The 25,663-nt window shown below is 37.2% G+C and overlaps 1 protein-coding gene across 1 annotated transcript in view; it reads right to left on the reverse strand.

Annotated features, from left to right (window-relative positions):
• Positions 1-3,485: 3,485 nt before the first annotated feature.
• The window catches only part of ME1 (malic enzyme 1), a 233,232-nt gene continuing 211,054 nt past the window's right edge, over positions 3,486-25,663 (reverse strand). The window contains exons 10-14 of the mRNA XM_017958059.2: positions 22,525-22,630; positions 21,030-21,172; positions 17,532-17,705; positions 9,945-10,043; positions 3,486-5,190 (exon numbers count right to left, since the gene is read on the reverse strand). Coding sequence (XP_017813548.1) covers positions 5,020-5,190; positions 9,945-10,043; positions 17,532-17,705; positions 21,030-21,172; positions 22,525-22,630 — 693 coding nt within the window. The 3' untranslated portion in view covers positions 3,486-5,019. The remainder of the gene's footprint in view (positions 5,191-9,944; positions 10,044-17,531; positions 17,706-21,029; positions 21,173-22,524; positions 22,631-25,663) is intronic.

Raw genomic sequence — 25,663 nt, forward strand, 5'->3', positions numbered from 1 at the left:
ACCACATAGTCTTGGCCCAAAATCTCCTTCAGCTGATAAGCAACTTCAGCCAAGTTTCAGGATGCAAAATCAATGTACAAAAATCACTAGCATTCCTATGCACCACCAGCAGCCAAACCAAGAGTCAAATTGGGAATGCAATCCCATTCACAATTGCCGCAAAAATAATACAATACCTAGGAATACAGCTAAATCAGAGAAGTGAAAGATCTCTAAAGGAGAACTGAAATATACTGCTCAAGGCAATCAGAGAAGACAAAAACAAATGGAAAAGCATCCCATGCTCAAAGATAGGAAGAATCAATATCATTAAAATGATCATATTGTCCAAAGCAATTTACAGATTCAATAATATTCTGATCAAACTGCCAATGACATTCTTGACAGAACTAGAAAAGACTATTTTAAAATTCACATGGAAACAAAACAGAGCCCGAATAGCCAAGGCAATAAGAAGCAAAAAGAACAAAGTTGGAGGGATCACATTATCCAACTTCAAACTATATCACAGGGCTACAGTAACCAAAACAGAATGGTACTGGTACAAAAACAGACACATAGTCCAATGGAACAGAATAGAGAACCCAAAAATAAGGCCACACACTTATGACCATCTGGTCTTTGACAAAGCTAACAAAAGTAAGCAACGGAGAAAAGACTCCCTATTCAATAAATGATGTTGGGATAACTGGCTAGCCATATGTAGAATGTTGAAGCTAGACCCCTTCCTTATACCATATACAAAAATCAACTCAAGGTGGATTGAAGACTTAAATGTAAAATCCAAAACTGTGAAAATCCTGGAAGACAACCTAGGCATTACCATCCTTGACATAGGAACAGGCAAATATTTCATGACAAAGACACCAAAAGCAACTGCAACAAAAGCAGAAATTGACAAACAAGATCTAATTAAATTTAGCTTCTGCACAGCAAAAGAAACTATCAGCAGAGAAAACAGACAACCTACGGAATGGGAGAAAATATTTGCAAACTTGCATCTGACAAAGGTGTAATATCCAGCATCTATATGGACCTTAAACAAATTTACAAGAAAAAAACAACCCTATTAAAAAGTGGGCAAAGGACATGAACAGGCTCTTTTCAAAAGAAGACATATGTGCGGCCAACAAACATATGAAAAAAGGCTCAATATCACTGATCGTTAAAGAAATGCAAATCAAAAACCATAATGAGATACCATTTCATTATGACACCAGTCAGAATGGCTTCGTGACATTCTGGCTATTATTAAAAAGTCAAACAAACAAACAAACAAACAAGTGTTGGCAAGGTTGTGGAGAAAAGGGAACACTTACACACTGTTGGTGAGAGTGCAAATTAGTTCAACGATTGTAGAAAGCAGTATGGCGATTCCTCAAAGAGCTAAAAGTAGAACTACCATTCAACCCAGTAATCCTATTACTGGGTATATAACCAGAGGAATATAAATCATTCTACCATAAAGACACACACACACACACACACACACTCAAATGCTCACTGCAACACTATTCACAATACCAAAGACATGGAATCAACCTAAATGCCCATTAATGCCAGATCAGATAAAGAGAAGGTGTTAGATGAACTCCATAGAATACTATGCAGCATAAAAAAAGAATGAGAACATGTCTTTTGTGGGAACAGGGATAGAGCTGGAGGCTATTTTCCTTAGCAAACTAGCACAGGAACAGAAAACCAAATACCACATATCTTCACTTATAAGTGGGAGCTAAATGATGAGAACTCATGAACACAAAGAAGGGAACAACAGACATTGAGGTCTATTTGACAGTGGAGGGCGGGAGGTGGGAGAGAAGCAGAAAGAGTAACTACTGGGTACTAGGCTTAATACCTGGGTGATGAAATAATCCATACAACAAACCCCCCATGACACAAGTTTACCTATATAATGACCTTTGCATGTAAGTCCAAACCTAAGATAAAAGTTAAAAAAATGTAGGTAATTTCTAACGACCTGCCTTTGAGGTCATTAATCCTTTCCTCTATGACCTCTAGTCAGCGTTAAGCCATCTGTCTGATGAATTCTTAATTTCAGATATTTTATTTTTTACATTTAGAATGTACATTTAATTCTTTAGATATTCTGTTTTTGTGATAAAGTTATCTGTTTTTTTCCATTTTTCTTTTTGTCTAATTTTATTAACATTAATGTTGTTATATCCTCTTCCCTGACATCTCCTTCTCACTATATAATTTATTTGTTCCATGTGTGCTCCAGTAGCATTTTACATTTCTTTGGTTAATAGCGAAGTGAGCGTTCTATAAAAAATTGTTAAATAATTTTCTTGTTCTGGGGCTGTGCTCCCTTCCTAATATGCATGGCTGGCTTATGAAGACAGGCTGGCACAAATTAGTTTTTTATCTACTTTATTGAGGTATTATTTACCAAAATATTTTTGAGTAAACATTTCCCTCAGACTTCTACTTCACTTCTCTCATGGAGATGCAGTCTTACAGCTATTGGTATATAACTGTCTCTTCTAAACCTGCACTGTCCAATACGGTGTCACTCGCCAGATGTAGCTACTGAGACCTGTGGCTAGTCTGAACTGAATTAAAATGTAAGTGTAAAATACGTGCTGGACGTTGAAGACAGTATGAACAAAATAAACTATCTTAATAATTTTATGTCGATTACATGTTGAAGTGATAATATTTTGGATATATTGGTTTAAAAAAATATATTAATACCATGAATTCCACCTGTGTCTTTTTTTAATGAAGCTACTACAAAATTTAAAATTACACATGGGACAGTGCTGTTCTAGACTGTAGCCTAGGGAAAGGAGAACAAACTATAAAGAAAGATGAATATGGATATAAAGCTTACTTTCTTCATTTATTAGTTCTGTGGACTTGACCAGTTACTTAAAATATCAACTTCATAAGGAAAGTGAGGGGACTACATTAAAATAATGTATGTGGGATACTTGACACTTAGTAAGTAACTATCTAATGCTTATTTCATTATCTTTCCCTGAGGACAAGGAAGTGGTTCACATATCACAGTATTCAGAATACGTGATTACATATTTTGTTTTGTTTTGCTTTGTTTTTGTTTTTTTTCTTCCTGAGACAGAGGGTTACTCCGTCCCCCAGGCTGGAGTGCAGTAGCACGATCTTGGTTGACTGCAATGTCCAGTTCAAGCGATTCTCATGCCTCAGCCTCCCAAGTAGCTGGATTACAGACATGAGCCATCAAGCCCAGCTAATTTTTGTAGTTTTTAGTAGAGACAGGGTTTCACCATGTTGGCCAGGCTAGTCTTGAACTCCTGACCTCAGGTGATCTGCCCATCTCACACTCCCAAAGTGCTAGGATTACAGGCGTGAGCCACTGTGCCCAACCACATATGTTTTGAATGAATGATATTCCTACTGAAATTAGCAGTTATTAGAATATTTTAGAAATTCATCATACATAATCATATGACCCCAAGACCCAGCATTACAATGTAACATTTTAAGAAAAAAGGACAATTATTTTATATTTTATTCATTCACCTTTTCTATGCTTTAATAAATCTTTTGCATAGGTAAACACATTTAGTTAGAGCTATAAGACAACATAGAAACAGACAAGAAATACCTAAACATTCTGATTCTTCTCCAAATAACTATTTTGAGGAAACTCTTGACTATAAGTTACCTTTAGAAATACCTTAACCTCTTCTGCTCATACCTAAAACAATATGTGTAACCTTCAACTTTCAATAAAATCATTTTATAGTAAAATTTATCTTGAACATCTTATACTCCTTAAAGCATTACTTCGAAAACAAAATTCTTCAAATAATTCTACAAATAAATAGCAAATGTCATTGCACCTTAGTTTTATAACTTAAAATTTTTTCCATTACTTCAAACATTAGTTTCTGAAGTGAATTAATACAGCCTGGGCATATAACTACTCTTTCTCATAGAATGGTATTGGTCATCAAGATATTTTAATCTTATATAAGGACAATTTCTGATACTGGGAACTTAATTATAATACTTTCTCCAAATTCAGGGAAAAGTGAGATGATTATAACACAGTTAGTTCTTAGTTACCTGAGTTAATTAAGAGGCCATTCTGGCAGGTAACTCCAGTAGGAACCTAAATTGTCTGACTCCTGAGATCTTTAAGAGGTCAGTTCCTCAGGCAGCCCTTTCTCAAGGATCTTAACTATATACTCTCCTTTCAGACCTTCTCACTGTTCAGGCTGTGCTGAACTGAAGGTGCCAACCTCTGGACAGGGGCCACAGTCCACAAAGTCCCTGTAGCAACAGTATGGTAGCTGAAGGATAGGATGCTTGATCAAGGGGAAAAAAAGGTGCTTTCAGGTGGGATTTCTGACTCAGGATCAAGGTAATAAGAGCTTTACTCTATGAGATGTAACAATGACAAAAGAATATTAAAATGTAAGGCTGTACAAGGCATTGTAAACAGCAGTGATCTTTCTGTTTCTTAGAAGTGGTAAAATTCGGTTGCACAAAAGAACATATATGATCTAGGACTGGAATAAAAATACCTGAGAAGTTATCTTTCTCTAGGCAACAAAGTAATGTTATTTCTGCTTAGCAAAAGTTCGCCTATGCCTAGATTCATTTCTACCTTTTTTTTTTTTTTTTGAAAAGTAGATTTTAACAAAATGGTCAACAAAATAATTATGGGTTGTTGGTTATATCAATTTATTACTAATTTTGGTCTTCCCATTAGCTTCCTGTATAAAAACGATGAGTATCTCAGTAGTAGGTACAATAGCTTTTAAAGAGAATGTAGGCAGAATAATTCAGATAGAAACCATAAATAACCAGAAGGCAAAGTGAAGCAAAACTGTCTCATGTGATGTTTATCCCAATTTATATCATTATTCTTCTATCAATTTTTAGACTGTTAAAGTAAAATCTTAATCTAAGCATTTTATCAGTCATTATAAAAGATTCCAACCTTTAAAAATTATGAAAGGTTTAAAGACCTCATTAATAGAGTTAGAAACGTTTGTTATTATCCTACTGGTCAACTTTGGTCTGTATTTTCTGGACCTCTTCAGGCCAAGAATAACAATCAGGTAGAATCTGGTCATAATCAGTACTGTACATCTGGGAGCGGACAAATGCTTCTTTGTTTTGAGGTTCGGGATAAACTGTGGCTGTCTTTTCTTGGTATGCGTCTTTCACAATCTAGATATAAGAAAAGAATATTAATTATTTTAATAAATAGAGATAATGGTGAGCCCATGTGAGTGGAAGTTTTTATCCATTTCAAAAGCACTGTATATCTTATGTTTGCAAAAACATTAAGTGTTTTATAATAAAAGCACATATAAGCAATGAAGATGTAAGATGAAAATGCAATTATAAATCATATAGTGAGATAGAAAAATGACACCAACAACTAAAGAAAGTGTGAATAGGTGAGACTAATTCAAATACTATCACATCTGGACTTCTCAGAGAAGCCAGTGTTCAAAGTATTGTCATGACCTAACTGACAATTAACTTGAAATAAATATCTAAATAGTCCTGCTAAACTTGAACCTTGAATTTTCAAGAATCCTTATTCTGACCACAGCCTCCTACAAAATCTCCTCCTGTACCCCAGGGTCTCGTGATCCTGCTCAGCTAATCATCTGGACACCACAGTCAGGATCAGCACTCTTTGCCAGTGTCACAGAATCTCCTGTCATCATGTCCTATGTTTCATGCATAATTCTAGTCCCTTGTCTGGGGACCCCTCAGAGCTGGCTTTCTCCTTTTGTGGCTGTGCATCCTAGAACCATGCAGTAAACTTTTTGTGGTGCTATGTTTTTTTCTAGTCTGCACATTATACTTTTTTCTCTCTTTTCTTAAAACTTCCTCTCGTGGTTCCCAAAAAGCAATTCTAAACCTTCCCACGTCTTCAAGTTTCCATTTGACTCTCATCACTCACTGGAGAATCACATCATCACATCATATCACAGGAGAAAATTTCAACCACTCAGAGAAAATGATCTTAATTTCCCTTTTGACCAACTCAAACTATCTCCTCAGTACCTTCATACATCTTCTCTTTCCCTACTTTCTTAAATGGATTCTCCTCATCAAAATTAATCGCTTCATATATACTATTTAATTCACACCAGTTTTTGTTTGTTTGTTTGTTTTTGAGATGGAGTCTTACTCTGTCACCCAGGTTGGAGTGCAGTGGCATGATCTCAGCTCACTGCAACCTCCTTCTCCCGGGTTCAAGCGATTCTCCGGCTGGGCGCAGTGGCTCATGCCTGTAATCCCAGCACTTTGGGAGGCCGAGGTAGGTGGATCACCTGAGGTCAGAAGTTCAAGACCAGCCTGACCAACATGGAGAAACCCCATGTCTACTAAAGATACAAAATTAGTCAGGCATGGTGGTGCACGCCTGGAACCCCAGCTACTCGGGAGACTGAGGCAGGCGAATAACTTGAACCCAGGAGGCAGAGTTTGCCGTGAGCCAAGATCACACCATTGTACTCCAGCCTGGGCAACAAGAGTGAAACTCCATCTCAAAAACAAAACAAACCAAAACCAAAACAAAAACCAAGCAATTCTCCTGCCTCAGCCTCCCAAGTAGTTGGCATAACAGGCTCCCACCACTACACCTGGCTAATTTTTGTACTTTTTTAGAAGAGGAGTTTCGCCATGTTGGCCAGGCTGGTCTCAAAGTCCTGATCTGAGGTGATCCACCTGCCTTGGCCTCCCGAAGTGCTGGGATTACAGGTATGAGCCACCATGCCCAGTCTAATTCACACCAGTTCTTAAAATAATATTTATATGACTGACTTATTTTGATAAGTCTGATTTCAAAAAATATTAGAATGATTAAGTATCTCATCTCAATGTAAAACTATGCATTTATGAACAATTAAGGTTATGAATACTGTGCTGTATTATGAAATGTCTATGAAAAAGCAGGAAACAATATGTATACTTACTTTATAATTATAATAATGTTAGAAAATAAACAAATGAAAGACACAAAACAAATACAGGAAAAACTAATGCTTACATTAGAAAAATAGGATATTGATTATTTTCCTTTTCTCTATTTGTTTTCCAAAGTGCCTATAATGTGGTATTATTACTTTTTAAACAGATTTGTTGAGATATAATTCACTCAAAATTCAAGCATTTTAAGTGTACAACTAAATTATTTTTGTACATTTACTGAGCTGTGCAACCATATCACCACATTCAGTTTTAGAATATTTTCATCACCCCAAAAAGATCCCTTGGGCCTGTTTAAGATGGCTATGTTAATTTTATAACAAAACACATTGTTTCATTACTGACATAGACTAAGTGGAAATTCATCTCCTCTTTCTGCTCCCAGATATACCATAGAAATAACCCCGTCTCTGGCCGGGCGCGGTGGCTCAAGCCTGTAATCCCAGCACTTTGGGAGGCCGAGGCGGGCGGATCACGAGGTCAGGAGATTGAGACCATCCTGGCTAACATGGTGAAACCCCGTCTCTACTAAAAATACAAAAAAAAAACTAGCCGGGCGTGGTGGCGGGCGCCTGTAGTCCCAGCTACTCGGAGGCTGAGGCAGGAGAATGGCCTGAACCTGGGAGGCGGAGCTTGCAGTGAGCCGAGAACGCGCCACTGCACTCCAGCCTGGGTGACACAGCGCGAGACTCCGTCTCAAAAAAAAAAAAAAAAAAAAAAAAAAGAAATAACCCTGTCTCTCAGTGAAATCTTCACTTTCTCTGTCCTGTCAATGCCAAACTCTCTGACAGAGTGGCTTGTCTTTTATTGCTTTCCTAATTCTCTGACTTCTGAACCTCTTCTACATCTTGAAATTTCTTTTGTAAAAGTCTCTGATAACTTGTTAAGTACCAAATAAAAGTCTGCATCAGTTTTTCTCTCCAGGATTTGGCTGTGTTGGTCACAATTTCCACTCCCATTCTGAAGTTGTCTCTTTCCTAATTCTTGACATGCTCAGTTTGGAGTCTCTTCTTAAAATCCTGACCACTTCTCTTCTGAAATGGCATCTTTCTTCTGTCTTCTAGACAGAATAATAAACTATATTCTATCCTCATTTTTCTTTCCTTTCCATACTTGCTTTCTTGGCAACTCCATCCATTCCTAGACATTCACCAGTTACCACATGCAGAAGATGCCCAGGTCTTTTATCTAGCCTTTCTTTAAGTTTCAGTCATTTCTATCTACTTGATAAAATGGTACATTTGAATGTGCCATTGATACCTCAAACTTGCAGTCCACTTACATATCTTCCTCTCTGAAGTTGGTTGGTTCTTTGTTCTAATTTCCCAGTTTCTGTGTATGCACTCTGTATTCTTCCATTATTCTAGGTGTGATATCTGAATCTTTTGGCACTCCCTTGCTGTCCCTTGCTAACTAAAATCATAAGCTAAAATCATAAGCTAACTCCTTTGCATTTAAATCTCTAAAATGAACTTAAAATGATGATATGCTATTCAGTATATTAATAATTTAAACTACTTAAAAACTAGCAGATACATATTAGTAGAATATATGAACATACTTTTTCATAAATAGATAACCAAGCACATTATTATGTAAAGGTTTTTGGAGAATTACTTCTTTTTCTAAGACTCTACCTTCAGTCAACAAGATAAATAATGATATGTGACTCTTAAATGGTGTTGTTCAGATAACTTGCTAATAGCTTAAGCTAGTGATTTTCAATCGTGAGCAATCTGGCCCCCAAGGGGATGCCTGGCAATGTCTGTAAACAGCTTTGGTTGATACAACTGAGCAGATGCTACTGACATCTAGTGGGCAGAGGCCAGGAATGCTGCTAAAGACTGTACAATGCCCAGGACAGCCCCACGACACTTACTGACCCAAAATGTCCACAACACTGAGGTAGAGAAACACCAATTTAAACATGTAACTACTGTCATGGCTAAATTGTGTTCCTCCCACCCCAAATTCATTGTTGAAGCCCCAACCACTAGTACCTCAGAATGTGAGTGTATTTAGAAATACGACCTTTAAGGAGACTATTAAGTTAAAATGAGACCATTAGAATGGTCTATAATCCAGTTTGACAGGTGTCCTTATGAGAAGGGGAAATTTGGACACACAAGGGTGTACACACACAGAGAAAAGGCCACACGGGGACACAGAAAGAGGGCAGCCATCTGCCGGCCAAGGAGGGAGGCCTCAGAGGAAACCAAACCTGCGGACATCTTTTTCTTAGACTTCCAGCTCCCAGAATTATGAGAAAACAGTTTTCTGTTGTTTAAGCCTCACAGTCTGTGGCTTAAATACTTAAAAATAGTTACTACATAACAGTGGTATGTAGTTATCCCAGCCCAAGAAAACTAATACAATTACACTGTAAAAAAAAAAGTTCACTTATCTTCCAGTTTAGTTACAGAAAATTTCTCTGTCTTTGGGTTCTTCTTGGCAAACTCCTTCAGCAGCTCATCTGCCACCCCAACGGCTTTCAAGTTCTTTGCCCTCTTTATTTTGCCTTCCACCCAGTATTATCAGTTGTGATCTGTCATTTATGATGCCATATATCATAGTGACATGGATATGGATGGTGGTTCAAGGTCTAAATGTTACTCTACCATATCTGTAATATTTTGGTAATTATGACTAATGTGATATAGAAAAGAATAACTTTAAAAAGGTGAAGTGGGAGAAATCTGGCTGACAGAAACCCCTAATGAATTATTTAAATTTTAGAAGAAAAAACAATGGTAGAGAGGGAAATTAATTATTCAGCTCAATATTTCCATTCTTCTCTGAGGAGCAAATGTAGCTCCTAAGTTCTACAGTGTCAATGTGCCTCATTTCTCTGACTTCTGACATAGTGAGGTGATACAGATATACATTTCAAGGAAGCAGATTTTTAATATTTAAAAATGCATATTTAGCAAGAGAAGGAAGGAAAAATAATGAAGCTTGAACAAGGGTGGTTTTACCTTTTCTGCAATTTTCAGAGAAACATCTCTAATGGTATTCAAAGGAGGATAAAGCCGACCCTCTTCCAAGTGTTTATCTGACACTTGCTGAGCTATAACCTTATGAAAAAAAAGAAAGAAAAAAAGTGTTGATACTTCACACGATACAATGTGGCAGGTATGCAAATAACTAAGTAAATGGTTACATATAATGGTCCATACAAAAACCAGTTACATTAATATGATTATCTAATTTCGTCCCCACTTCTATCAACAAAGAAACTAAGCCCAGAGAGGTGTGAGATCACACAATTGGTGAAAAAGATGGGAATAGAATCTAGGTTTCCTTTTAGTCCACTTCCTTTTCTATTGTACCATGAAATGCTAGATACTTTCCAACTGATACATTAGGGGAACAAGGGAAAAGAAAAGAAAGAAAGAGGCAGATGATAGAGTAATGAAAATGGATTCTTAAAAGCAGAGGAGGACAGCTATCCGAGGCTGAGCACACCATTACTCCCAACTCTGAGTCATATTCTTGTGCAGGAGGTAGAGCAAAAGGCTGAGAAAGCTAGTTCAGAGTCTCACTACAAGTAGGATTTTAATTTTACACAGACTCTGGATTATCTAAATCACCTAATTAGCCTCAATATTTGCTGTCCCCAAACCATTCCCTAGTTCCAAATCAAACAGTGATAAATTTTGTATTGAAACCTAAGGCATAGAGGGAGACTCAGTAACCCTGATGTTCTCTCCAGTTCTAAGACTTTGATTAAATTTCTAGATGGGGGCAAATCTAAAACAGTTTATACCTGGGCCTTTGTTCCATGAAAATGTGGTTGCAGAGAGGGAGTATGAAACCTTCCTCTTTTGTAACATTTTAAATAATCAAATATTTATTTTTCAGTGTATCTTAATATCTTTTAGATTTTTAAATCATGAAATTATTTCCAAAATATTATTTTTTGCCATCAGCAAATATATATGAACTGAACAAGCATAACACTACAGAGAAGCTAAAAAAAAAGTGTTATTGTCCTTGAGAGATGTATAATTTAGTGAAACAGAGCATGGGAAGAAAAAGAGAATGCTGAAAGAGAAGACGGCTTAGGCTAAAGGTGAAATATGGGTGCTAAGAAATCCCGAGGAAGAGCAGTTCTGGAAGGCCTCACAGTGCACAGTGGCTTGAAAGGCAAACCTACAAGAAAGCCTGGAGTTAGACAAACAGAAAGCAGGTAGGCATTCCAGACAAAAACAAAAACAAAAACAAAACAAAAACAAACAAACAAAAACCAGAGACCAAAGGCAGAGATGTGTGTGAGCTGGACTCAGCACACCCAAGTGTGCTGACCTAGGGGAACAGAGGGTCTGGGTACAGAAATAAGGACTGGAGCATTATCAATGCCAAAAAAGGAGTTTGGAGTTAAATCCTATCGGTGACTAAGGACTTCTGACCAGGGACAATTAGGCAGAGGTAAGATGGGGGAAGGGAGAGGGAGGTAAAGTTACTAGTATAACTATTTGTTTGATTAGTATTGCTCTATATATTATACAAAATATTATAACATATAATTGTAGGGTGTTGACCACAATTTTATAATAAACTCATCATTTAACTCATTAATTTCTTGCCTTTTTAATAGGATGTTTGCCCTAGAAGTGGTGAGGGTCCCAAATTTTAGGACAAAGATACATTAACTATTCCACACTATCAGGAAGTCACCAAATAAGTGGGGCTTGCCATCTAGCTCAGAAGTGGAATCAGCCCTGCCAACCCCACAACCACAGCCATCCCCTTCCAAAAGACTGAGCTGGTGAGAGGCAGGGAAATTTGCTGGAACCATGGTTTGGCCTACTGGGTAATGTAGTGGCTTTTTCCTCGCCTCTTCTTGGTGCATGCTACTCCTTCTTAAAGGAAAGATTTGGGGGCATTGTGTTCCCCTACTCAGCTTGAGCAGTTATAGATATGTGTACTTAAGCAGAGAAGAGAATGGGAAAGGGAGAGCCAGACAGACAGGGTGGCTGTAAGCTGTCTGCATTCCCATCAGTGGATCTGGTATGGGTACATGAGTTTCCAAGGTCAAGTGGCCACAGCAGAGGTGGCCCCTGCATCCCTGGAGACCTGAAGAAGTATAAGGAAGCTAAGCTGAAGCCAGACATCCTACATCAGAGGGCCAGATTTAGACCTTGCAAGAGAGGATTAGAGGAGTTAATAATTGAGTTAATAAAAGAGATGTTTGCCCTTTTCCATGCTCTTCCTTCTTGTCTCCAATACATTTAAGAAGTAGGCCTTAACAAAAAGAGGGAGGAGGTTTCTCAGAGTCGAGCCAAACATTTACCCACAAATTGCTCAAAGTGCTAGCATCAGAGAAAGAGTGAAAGAACAGATGGGTTTTCTCTACCTGCTACTGCAGGCCTCTCCTACTGCAAGGAGAGCACAGGACATTTGAATTGGATATAACATTTTGAACTGCACAGATGTTTAATTATTGTTCACTGATATATTCCCAGCACTCAGAATAATACCTAGCATATGTAAGGTATTTAATTAAAAGAATATTAAAAGAATGAGTGAACTGAAAGTTATGGGCTCTTACCAAAATGTCACTAAGAGAAACAAGAGGGAGAGCTGGTGGAGAATGATTTAAAACAATGACTGGGGCAAAATAAAACCATTTTATATTAATTGCTCCACTGAATTGAAACTTTTAAAAATTTTTGTTAATTCTTGTTCTGCAAAGGAGATGTGGCAGATTTAAATAACAATTTCTTAGATGTTAAGCAACAACTTTTCTGGGTGTCAGGTAGCGTTATTTAATTGGATAGAAAAAAATGAATAGCACAATGTTACAAAGATGTCAGAGCATGGTGGTTGAAGGCTCAGGCTCTGGTGTGAGGTAGACCTATGTTTGAATTCTAATTCCATCAATTACTATCTGTTTGCATTTGGGCAAATTAATTAAACTTTTTAGGCCTAGGTTTTATCATCAGTAATATAGGACTAATAATAGTTCCTAATTCATAAGGATTAAATGAAATAAATGCCAGCAAACAATTTACCACAGTGTCTGTCAGAAAAGTATTCAATGAAACCTAGCTATTTTGTTTTACGTATGTATGTATGTATGTGGAACAGGCTCTCACTCAGATTGCCTAGGCTGGAATGCAGTGGCATGGTTTTGGCTCACTGCAACCCTCCGTCTCCCTGGGCTTGGGTGATTCTCCGCCTCAGACTCCTGAGTAGCTGAGACTACAGGGGTGTGCCATCATGCCTAGCTAATTTTATTTTTTATTTATTTATTTTTTTTGTGTGTGTATTTTTTAGCAGAGACAGGGTTTCACCATGTTGGCCAGGCTGGTCTCAAACTCCTGAGCTCAAGCGATCCACCTGCCTCGGCCTTCCAAAGTGCTGGGATTACAGACGTGAGCCACCATGCCTGGCCAGTTATTTTGTTTTAAAACAGAACTAATAGGCAGCCCACATAGCCAAATGGAAGCAAAATAACTTTTGGTGTCAGATCTGGTTCTACAGTGTATAGATTGTTAGCTATTTGATTTGGGGGCAAGTTCTATAACGAATCAACTTCAAGTTGTTTCAACTATTTATACGACATAATATGTGTATTCCACCCATAACCACCTGCACACTGCTGGCATTCAATGTCATTGTTTCTTCTCTAGGATGCCACACAAATGTTATTATAAAGAGACTGAAGACAGTCACAGGATAGCCAAGTAAAGAAGAATCATTCTGAATCCTTACTCTCCATGTGTGACTGTCAAACAAAGAAGGAGCCAAAGAATTGTGAAAGAAAATCAAGTAGCAAACAGGTGACCATGGGGAGATGCACTAAATGTAAGGAATTGATTCTAGGGGGAAAAGGAGGGGGCATACAAGAGTCCTAGCCTGGCTCTCATTAATTAAATCATTTATTAAAAAACTTTGCTGCCGTTGATGTGCTTTGGTTGTCTCTCTCTAATGACATTGTGGCTAATTTAAAATAATCTCTCTCTATTTTGTTTTGACATTGTTATGGCAGTTGGATTTCCAATTATCTTAAGCAAGGAAAAGGTTCCTCTAGATACTATTGTCCATGATGATTATCTAAAGGGTCCTCTGAGAAGATATCAGAAAGGAGGGGAGCAGGGCAGATGAGAAGACACCAGCCCATGATTCAGGAGGAGTGGTGTGAAGATAGGAGGCTGAGATTTGTCTCCCAGGTATGAACAGGAGGTGAGGAGTCTATTCCCAGAATACACTATAGACCACACAGGGACAGGAGGGCTGATCCCTAGAGGTCCAGAAGACTGCCTACAGTGCCAGGAAAGCCAAAAACCTTTTCATGATATAAAAATGTCCAGAAATATTCTTTGAGATTGGTACTAACCCATGACATTTCCAGTTCCATAAGAGATCCAACTAGTATTTTGACAATAATTCTAACAGTTATTAAATTTGTGGTTGCAAAACAAAAAATTCAGATATATCTCCTACATATTACTCTTGTTAACTACAAAATATAATCTAGACAAGAAGTACTTTTCTTCTTTTTGGGGCCATCTGGTAGTGAATGTCTGTGGTATTGTATTTATTCTTCTTGCTAAGATACATAAGTAGTTCTATTTAATCCTATTCAGAAAGTATTTACTAATTTTCTGCTTTGTGCCTAGCATTGTGCTAGATGTTACTGAAGTTTTAAAAGAAGTATATGGAAGACTCTCTGTCTTTAAAAAAGATAATCTACAGGCCGGGCACAGTAGCTCATGCCTGTAATCCCAGCACTGTGGGAGGCCAAGACGGGCAGATCACAAGGTCAAGAGATCGAGACCAGTCTGGCCAACATGGTGAAACCCCGTCTCTACTAAAAGTACAAACATTAGCTGGGTGTGGTGGCATGTGCCTTTAGTCCCAGATACTTGGGAGGCTGAGGCAGGAGAATTGCTTGAACCAGGGAGTTGGAGGTTGCAGTGGGCCAAGATCACACCACTGCACTCCAGCCTGGTGACAGAGCAAGACTCCATCTCAAAAAAAAAAAAAAAAAAAGATAATCTACAATTTAGTTATAAAGGCAACACCTAATCTTTTACAATAGGAAGCTCTCATGAGTGTATCATAACCAGAAATAAAATTAAATGTCAAAGTGTGTAATAAAGACAGCCATGACTAGGAGAAAGATCAAAATGAGCTAGACTTGTCACAAAAAGATCCCAGGATGTGGTGGGATTTAAGCAGCACCATAAAGGACAAGCTTAGCTCATTGGAGAATAATTCTCTGGTCTTTCCAGGCAGGATAAGAGATAAAGCAGTTACACAGGCATACATATGCATGGTGTGTTTGAAGGCTATGGGATAAGGGAGAATGAAAAGAATGTCAAGCTTCTAAGCTTTGCTGCCTGCTTGGAAATGTGAATGCTGGGAGTGAGGAAAGATAAGTAAGGCTTTCATAATGTTGTGTTTAAGGACACAGTAGGGCGTGTCTGTGGAATTACCCAACAGGCAACTGGAGATATGGAAAAAGATGAGAATAGAGATACACAGATTTGGCCACTACTAGAATGAAGATAATAGAAATAAATGAATGAATGAGATCTTCGAAAGCATAAGAAAAAGAGAAGAAAAAACTGGTAACAAAAAATGAATGCTAGAAAAAAACCTCTTACTTAAGAGGGAGATGAAAAGGAGACAAAGAAAATAATGAGTGGGGACATAATTGAGATGATATAAAAACAGAATATTGTGTTGAAGCCTAAGAGAAAACCGTAGAAAGGCCAAAAGATACAGCCAGAGAGATCATTAGCTATGATAAGAATTAGTGATGTGGTATGTTGACAACACCACATTTTTTTTTTCCCTTCAAACTGTTTTTGGGTAGTGATTATTACTTTTCTTGGAGAGTAAATTGAAAATATTTTTCATGGAATTTGTCACTAGAGGGTGCTAGAGTTATTTAGGAAAGAAAACACTGACTACTACAAGTAACCAAAACTCTGATGTGGCTATTCTAAAAGACAATGATTACATTTTCCTTAATGCAAAAACTTTTACAGGCTCTCTTAGTAATTAGACATCCATTTATGTTTAACAAGATTTTCTGAGTTAAAGAAAACCTGAGACATCAGCTGGAACGCTTTTTAATACAGTGAAGAAAACGACAGGAGAACATTGTTGCTTCCAAGCATCTGTTCTCATAGAATGACGCCAGGCGCTAGCCAGCAATATTATGTTCCTTTAGCTCACATCAGTAACATAAGAATCTTTGTCTACATTCTTGGGGTTCCTCTTCACAATGGAAAAAATATTTGCAGGATAAAAATATTTGAATATCAATCAAGTTCTTTGGATCAGTTCAGCTGCAAAGGTTTACTCGTAAGAGAAGAAATTCACTCAAGTTTCTCATCCACAAATGGTAACCTGTTCAAATCTGAAAATATATCAACCTGATGAACATTCTGATTACCAAAAGCTCATGATTACAAATATATGCCCAATCACTGTATCATCCTGCTGAGGCTTGGGATGGGGAGGGAAGCTGATAGGAACATACAGCTCATGATATCTCTTGTGCCAGGAAGTATCAAAGTCCTTTGTCTCTGACCTAAAAGTTTCATGTCTTCTGTCAATATCTATGAAATTGTGGCTAACTTGTTAGCTTGCAAGTAGAGAAAAATCTCAGATCTTTCACAGTTCATGACAGTACAAGATTCCCCAGTGGGCCTGCTTTGTGATGTTCTGAGAATCTTTCCTCAAGGCCCAGACACAGCTCACTTCTCCTATTCTTTTAATGATTTTATAAACAACTAATTTCCTATTTTGATTTAACTTCTGCTTAAATACTAGGGTGGTTTCTGTTTCCTGTACTGAACCCTGAGTGATAAACATGTTCACTATACCATATCAGACTTCCACTTTAAACCTTCAAAATGCCATTCATTATTAAGCACTATATTTCTCAACAGGGAAATATTTACCACTTAATCATCATTTGGAAACAATTATTTTTTCTGCTTTTTTTAGGTAACAGTCTAGCTCTGTAGCCCAGGATGCAGTGTAGTAGTATGATCTCAGCTCACTGCAACCTCTGCTTCCTGGGTTCAAGCAGTTCCCCTGCCTTAGCCTCTTGAGTCGGGGGATCACAGGCATGCACCACCACGCCCGGCTAATGTTTGTATTTTCAGTAGAGATGAAGTTTCACCATGTTGGCCAAGCTGGCCTAGAACTCCTGGGCTCAAGTGATCCACCTGCCTCAGCCTCCCAGAGTGCTGGGATTATGGGCAGGAGCCACCACATCCAGCCCTGGAAACAATATTTTTAATTGTCTCATCACTGTCACAGAACTTGATCTGATGTGTGAAGACACAAAAATGTTCCTCTTAAGAAATCAAAAACACAATTTTTCTAATGTCTACTGAAGAAGAACCTTTTGTTTGTGAGTCAGTATGAACATGCTACCTACCCCTTATTCTCCACTGGGAAAGATTTCCTCTTCTTCAGACTTTACTTCTTTCAGAGAGTAAGCTGAGATGCTAGATAAATAAAACATTAGACAACCTAGGCTGAGCACACTTGGTATTTTAAACCCTTGGTAAACTTAGAGGATTCTACAATACCTCAGCAGTAGTGAGGAAAATCTTATCTGTGATGTGCCTCAATCCACACGCCACAACACCAAGAGCAACTCCAGGGAACACATAGGAATTGTTGCCTTGGCCAGGATATAGGGTCTGTCCATTTGGAAGAGTGACTGGATCAAAAGGACTGCCACTGGCAAAAATTGCACGTCCCTACAACAAAGACACATACAACTCACTTTTAAAAGAAGCAGAATATTTTAAAACAAATGTATCATAACAGAACTATCCCATAGCCTAAATTATAACTACTTAGAAAGAAGTCTAGTTTTTTATCAACTTGCTAATAAGTCTGGACAAGCTTTTGTGATGTTGTACAACCAGTTCTGGAATGGGTGATTATTACTATTCTCTGTCTTACTCTTTACATCCAGGAGGAGCATGCAAAGTACAGTATGCCCTAAGACTATCACTCTATTATCTGCAGTGGTTCAACCCATAGGCTCATCAACCATTTTTATATAGGCTTCCAACGATAGACATCTGAAGATAAAAAATGATGGGCTAATATTTAAGTATTGAAAATGATGATATTTTAGGTTGGGGTTTAGGAATCAACACATTTCCAAAATAAAAACTGGGAAAATCATACATATTTCTATATTGTAAAGAGTTGTGTGGGCTGGGCACAGTGGCTCATGCCTGTAATCCCAGCACTTTGGGAGGCTGACAGGGACAGATCACTTGAAGTCAGGAGTTTGAGACCAGCCTGGCCAACATGGTGAAACTCCATCTCTACTAAAAATACAAAAAGTAGCTGGGGAGTGGTGGTGGGTGCCTGTAAGCCCAGCTCCTCGAGAGGCTGAGGCAGGAGAATCGCTTGAACTCAGGAGGCAGAGGTTGCAGTGAACTCACACCACTGCATTCCAGCCTGGGCGACAAAGCAAGACTCCAGCTCAAAAAATAAAATAAAATAAAGAGTTATGTGGAGAATCACATAGGAAACAAACTCATTGGCAGGAGTAGAATTGGCAAGGAAGAGGAAGATTAAGTTATCAGTATTTTTCAACAATTGTCTTCATTTTGCCTAGTATTAATATTTTGTCATAATTGTTTTGAAGAATCTCATTTATTGCTTGCTTTAAAAAGGCATTAACTTGGACGGGCGTGGTGGCTCATGCCCGTAATCCCAGCACTTTGGGAGGCCAAGGAGGGCGGATCACTTGAAGTCAGGAGTTGGAGACCAGCCTGGCCAACATGAAGAAACCCCATCTCTACTGAAAATACAAAAATTAGTGGGATGTGATGGTGAGCGCCTGTAATCCCAGCTACTCAGGAGGGTGAGGCAGGAGAATCACTTGAACCTGGGAGGCTGAGGCTGCAGTGAGCCGAGATCATGCCATTGCACTCCAGCCTGGGTGACAGAGTGAGACTCCATCTCAAAAAAAAAAAAAAAAAGTCATTAACTAAGGGCCTGTTAGGTGCCACATTTCATATTGCTAATCAAAACAATATTTGTCTGTGATGGTGAGAGTGGATATCTAGTTGAGAGTATTTAGGCTTCAAAGTAGGAATCAGAAACCCTCAAAAAATAAAGCGTCACAGTCTAAGAAATCTATTTGAAAAGTCTAAAGCATCAAATCCCCAAGGCATAGTTTAAATGATGACACAATGGGTTTTAACTTTCATATCTCTTGGATCTAGAGTCTAAATAATGATATTAATATTAACCTGTTTCTAGCAAATGTCATAATATACCTTTTAGTTGTTCTTAAAGTTGTATAACATAAAAATTCAACCTTCTTTGAGACATAAAAAGATGAAAATAGATGAGGCAGAAAAACAGAAATTCTCATCTAGCTATTTATAAGACACTTACGTTTTGCACAGAATTCGGTTTTGTTTTCAGACAAACCTGATACCTTAAGCTCTTTAGCAGATAAAACATTTTGTTATAAACAACTTTCTAATGTAGCTAAATTATTACTTCATATATAAAGGTTTCGGAAAATTATATTTGAGAAAGAGGCCTGTAACATTATATATCTCCCCCTCCTCCTTCACTCCCATTCTTCCTGCCTTTCTATAATCACCATATTTTAAGGAGAAATGTCATTAAATAAATGATAGTACTGTAGCTAGCTAAATATTCTCATATATATGTTATTAACATAGTGAAGGAAATCTCCCCATACCATTTTCGGATTGTATTTTTATGGTTCAATAGTCTTTTTGTATATTGTATTTTAACCTTTCCTATCTTCACCTGTGCCTGCAGTAGCGGAAACTCACATCCAGCAACAGGCAGACCTTTCCTTTTTCTCTAATCCTTTAGCCAAACCAGTGTCTAAATTTTCATCCTCAAAATAATTTTCAATGTTTTATGTAGAAAAACATAGACTATTAGGCAAGATGATAAGAAAGACTTGAAGCCTACATTTATATCAGACACATTCAAAGTTTAAAACACAACTACATAAATTTGGCTAATTTTGTTTATGTGTATTATAGATAAGTCTCTTAACCCTTGAGGCCTGTTGAGAGATATTAAGACAAAATAATTAATTAAATACTTGTTTATTATATGCCACATATGTGCAAGGCATGATGCTAAAATTTCATTGTTGCTCAAAGGACTTTTTTTTTTCCTTTAAGGATTTAAGGACTACTGAATAATGTGGGGCAAATTCCCCAATCTAGAGATGAGATAAAAATTAAAATTAGTGAGAACATTGATGCCATCCCAAATAAGAGAGATACATAATGGAGTGGCTCCTTGCAAAAAAAAAAAAAAAAAAAAAATCATTAATTCTAGTATTGAGCATTTAAGGATATATGATTAAAATAGAGCCATTAAGTTCCAGTTAGTGCAGAGTGACACAGCTTTCATGTTTACCTCTCTAGTTCATTTTGGATTTATTTCCAAAATAAACATTTTAGATAGATATGACTCAACCTCTATTTTGTTGTAATGATATTTTAAAGTCTTTTAAGGGAAAAAGGCTCCTTTCAGCATATCAGCCAAATATATATTAGTACAAACATGGTATAAAATAAATCACAGTAAAATATTGAAGCATTGAGGACGCCTATCCCAATCTGGCTGCATGTCAAGATAGTTGCCCAAATGTTCCACTCATAGTACCAAAACCCAAACCCAGGATTTAGCAAAGCAAAAATAAGGTTGTGGTTTTACATTGTACGCTTCAGTGTTTGGGAATAGCTAGTTAAAAGCTATTTTAATAAGCCTCTAGAAACAAGTATCTTCCTTTCTATTTAACTTTTATGTGTAAATCTTAGATATTTCCAAATCGTTTATGGAAAATTATCAGTAAAACATTAAAATATGTATTTTATTTTATTGAAGAAGAGGATATATACAACATTCTAGAAAAGGAAATAGTTCTTATCCCTCTGATCTGTGTGCTTTTCTTGTATAATTTTTAAACTTAAACAGTAAGCACCTGAGATATCCTAGGCTTCCCTATAATGAATAAAAATGTGATTATTCAAGTATCAGTTATAGTTTTACTTTACCTTGGTTATTCTGTAGCACTGCTCTGCAGAACATTCTGCTTTGCTAGTTGGATTACTCAAAGCAAAAATAATAGGCCGTTCATTGAAGGCAGCCATATCTTTGAGAATTTGTTCTGAGAATGCACCACCAATTGCAGCAACTCCTAATGAAGAAAAATGAAGCTGGTAATTAACACTATCATTGGTTAATTGACACAAGAAGACCATGCCCCAAATCAATGATATCTGTCATGTCATTTTCTAATAGATCCTAAACAAAATGCTGTATAGACTATTTGTATTGTACTGACAAAAAGAGGCACGTTTGTTAATGCCAACAATCCTTACAATCCTTAGGGTCACAAATCTACAAATACCTATTAAAAATTAAAGATAAGATTTGGCTCCTATAATACATTGAGTTAGTGACCAATCACTTGGAAATTTGTATCCAATATGTATAATTTCTTTATAAGCAATTCTATGAGTACATTTCAGTCTGTCAGGCTATAAAGCAATTAAGTTTTATAAACTAATGCTATCACTTAAGACAACCATCTGATTCAATGGCAAAAGTAAAGTACCACCCATTGAAATAACTTTAACAGAAGAATAAAGCAATTAGCATAATGGAAATGAAAAACAAGATTATTGACAGAATATATTTTGTAAAAACAATATTAAACACTTAGTAAAATTCCTGTCATGGAATAAGTACTCGTTTTATTATAGTTATCATCATTATTTTCAACATTGTCATCTGTTTCACAAGAGCTTGTTGGAATGGAGTATAATACAAGGTAAAAACCAAAATTATATATGCACAACATAAAGATTCATAAATTCCTTTGAGTTTTTTAAAACCACTTTAAAGTCTTGCAGTGCACATGCAGTGTGTAAGTACGGTATTAAGTGCTATAAGGAATATAAAGATTTGTCAGATGTGATCCCTGTCTTCCAAGAGGGTCTTATCTACCTCAGAGTTTCTCAACCTCAGCAGTATTAACATTTTAGGCTGGAAAATTCCTTGTCACAGGGGCTGTGCAGTGCACTGCAGGATATTTAGTAGAATCCTTCCACCGCCTCTATCGGCTAGATGTCAATAGCCCCTCCCTTTACTCCCCTTCCAACCCCGCGACCCTAGTTAAGACAATTAACAGCTTCCAGACATTGCCAAATGTTTCCTGCAGGGCAAAAATCCCTCTTATTTGAGAACCACTGTCTATCTGGAGTAATCAAGCCTAGAAAAGTGCTGAATGTGCCAGGTATTAGCAGGCTGACAGTTAGAGGAGGGGGCCACACACTTCAGCTCAGATCAGTAAGAGAAAGAAGACAGGACTAAAGTGAAAAATCTAGGTCTCTACAGGGTACTGTCGCTTGAGTGAATGTGTAGTTTTTTGAATTCAAAGGGGTAGAATTTCAAAAAGACTAAATTATACCTCAAAAATTGGTAGTAAATAAAACCAATCAAGTCAAAATAAGGGTGGGGGGGGAAGGGGGAGGAGAAAAAGTTTACCTATGAGGGCTGTTGGTTTTATTTCTTGAACAATGGCTTCTAGGTTCTTCATTTCTTCATGTTCGTGGGCAAACTTCTCTTTCTCTTGTGTTAAGGAAGCACGTCCCTAAGTAAAGCAAGTGAGAAAAAATTAAGAATCTGTCAAACATGTGCGGGTCAAAGAAATTTCAGTATATATATTACAAACATTTGTGCTTAACATTTTTATGTATGATGTGTTACAGCTATTCTTAAAGTCTCTTCAATTGTCAGAATGTTATTTCATTCATTCTTTCAACAAACATTTGTATGTCAATGTTCTAGGCAATGGAGATGTAACAGTGAACAAAACAAAGTCCCTCATTTAACTGATATTAAAAACCCTAATTTTACAGATATGTGAGAACTAGCATTAACAAATGGCAATGCAAAATGTCATTTAGAGAATATTGTTTGCCACACATTGTGTTTTATAGCAGGTCTCAGAATCTTGAGTTGGCTTCAGCTGTAGCACTACCGATTTATGCCACTGACTCAGAAAAGAATTTGAAGCCATATTTATGTCAATGTTAGATATTCTCAGTATTTGTTTTCTCTGTTTTTGTTTTTAATGTTCCAATTATGAATATGCCATGTGTTATCTAGTAAACATCTAATTATAATATTCTGGCTGCAAATTTTAAAGATCTGACTACATAATAAATTACTGCCTAATTTTATATGGTACTTGATGACTTACAAGTTGTTTTCACATATTTCATTTGATCCCTTCAACAATTCTGAGAAGCAGGACAAGTATAAGCATAGTCATTTTACATATGTGGAAACAGATTCAGAGGCTTTAAGGGACTTGCTCAAGGCAAGAGATTGTACTGGAACTCAAAGCCTTTTCAATATAGCACAGAATCACCCTGGGCAAAAACTTAACAAATAGTATGTCATAGTTTTTGCAAGTTGTTAATAATGAAGATGGTACAATTTTCTTGCTTTAAAGGGTTATTATCATTTTATTTCTGTTTTTTTTTGTTTGTTTGTTTGTTTGAGATGAGGTCTCACTTTGTCACCCAAGTTGGAGTGCCGTGGATCAGAGGTCACCGTAGCCTTGAACTCCTGGGGTCAAGGGATCTTCCCACCTAAGCCTCTCTAGTAGCTGGAACTATAGGTATGCACCACCATGCCTGGCTAATTTATCATTTTTTTAAAGAGATGGGGGTCTTGCTATATTGCCCAGGCTTGTCTTGAACTCCTGGCCTCAGGAGTGATCTTTTCGCTTCAGCCTCCTGAGTCACTAGGATTATAGGCGTGAGTCACCATGCCAGGCTCTGTTTTTAAAAGCAATATACTGAATTATAAAAAAATTTGCAACATATGAACCTCTTTGTGCTTGTATCCTCATCTGTAAATAAGGATAATAAGAATTTCTACTTCATCAGGTTGTTTGTGGTGTAAATGAAATGTAATACATGTAAAACACTCAGGACTGTACCTGGTTTATAATAAGAGCTCGATGCTAGTTGTTGTTGCAATTACAATTTTTGTGAAGAAGAAAAAAATCATAATTCCAGCACTTAAAGTTTTGGTATATTTTCTCCTATTAAAAGTCTGCTGTAGGCCAGGCGCGGTGGCTCACGCCTATAATCCCAGCACTTTGGGAGACTGAGACGGCAGATCATGAGGTCAGGAGATTGAGACCATCCTGGCTAACATGATGAAACCCTGTCTCTACTAAAAAAAAATACAAAAAATTAGCTGGGCGTGGTGGCAGGCACCTGCAGTCCCAGCTACTCAGGAGGCTGAGGCAGGAGAATGGCGTGAACCTGGGAGGTGGAGCTTGCAGTGGGCCGAGATCACGCCACTGCACTCCAGCCAAGGTGACAGAGTGAGACTCCGTCTCAGAAAATAAAAATAAAAAAAAGAAATGATTAGCCAGTTTTGAGAATCAGTGTACTAAATGATCTATGATATCCCTACCACATGCATTTTTAAAAGGTTATGTGCTACGTTTTCAAAAAAGTATACAATAATGAGTCTAAAGAAGAAAAGCTATAGAATAAGATAAATTGGAAGTCACAGATTTTTTGGCTGACAAACTGAGATATAATGAAAACTATTTAAATTGCCTAGAATGGGAAACAAATAATAAAGAAGACAGATGAATATATATGAAAAGAAAAAGATACATGCTTAATCATAAACATCTTTATTAATCATAGTATACGCACTGGCAGCTCCTAGACACTGAAGCCAGAACTTAGCCAGAAGACATTCCATCTACTAAGAAGCATAAATTACCCACAGCAACACCTTCAAAGGCTTGATTCCTGGTATGACTTACAAATGCTGAAAGAATGCTGAAAACAGGCCAGGAATCATGAAATGGTAATACTAGCAATACTGAAGGTCTTACTTGGCAAAACAGAAGAATCAAGACACACACACAAAAGGTCTCCCAAGTGTGTTCTCTATCATTTTCAAAATTAATTTGATGATCTAGTTTAAAGAAACTACTGGAATGTGACAACCTTTTCTAAATCCGGTAATACTGAGGCAACTCCCTGTACCTTTGGACTTCTATTTTCTAGACTAATGGCTTATTTTTCTCTATTTTTCAAAATCTGATTTGGAATACACATTCTTTATGCCAATAACTTCAGTTGGTATGGAGATGAGATGTCTTTTCCCTTTATTCTCCCTTTTCAGAATCCCTTGCTGAAATCTTTTTGCCTTCTTTTGGCAAAGTGCATGTGGGCACCTCTTACCTCAGAAATCTCAAATTCTATGATGCGTCTTTTCTCTCTCTCTTTTTTTCAAGAGTCTCTAATTACCTCAAACATATTATGGATAGCTGAAACTTTATTTGTGACATTATTACTTTAATCTCCCCTATTCCTTTATATTATGATGATTCTTACTATATCGTAGAAGATATAACCACATTGAATTACCATCTTTTCAAAAGCACCTATGTTTGTAGTGGGTGTAGGGAGGAGAACGGGGGCAAAGGTTGCCAAGATTTTGGGCTATCATTCCACAGCCCAGGATAGGTATAAGTAAACTAATTCTAGATTACTAGTGATAAATATTTATTCCTTCCTACATACAGGGACTAGAAAAACTCTTCCACAAGCCCCAGTTGGACTACCTACCCCCAATATACTGG

The sequence above is a fragment of the Papio anubis genome, chromosome 6, assembly GCF_008728515.1.
Source record: "Papio anubis isolate 15944 chromosome 6, Panubis1.0, whole genome shotgun sequence".
Classification (NCBI taxonomy): domain Eukaryota; kingdom Metazoa; phylum Chordata; class Mammalia; order Primates; family Cercopithecidae; genus Papio; species Papio anubis.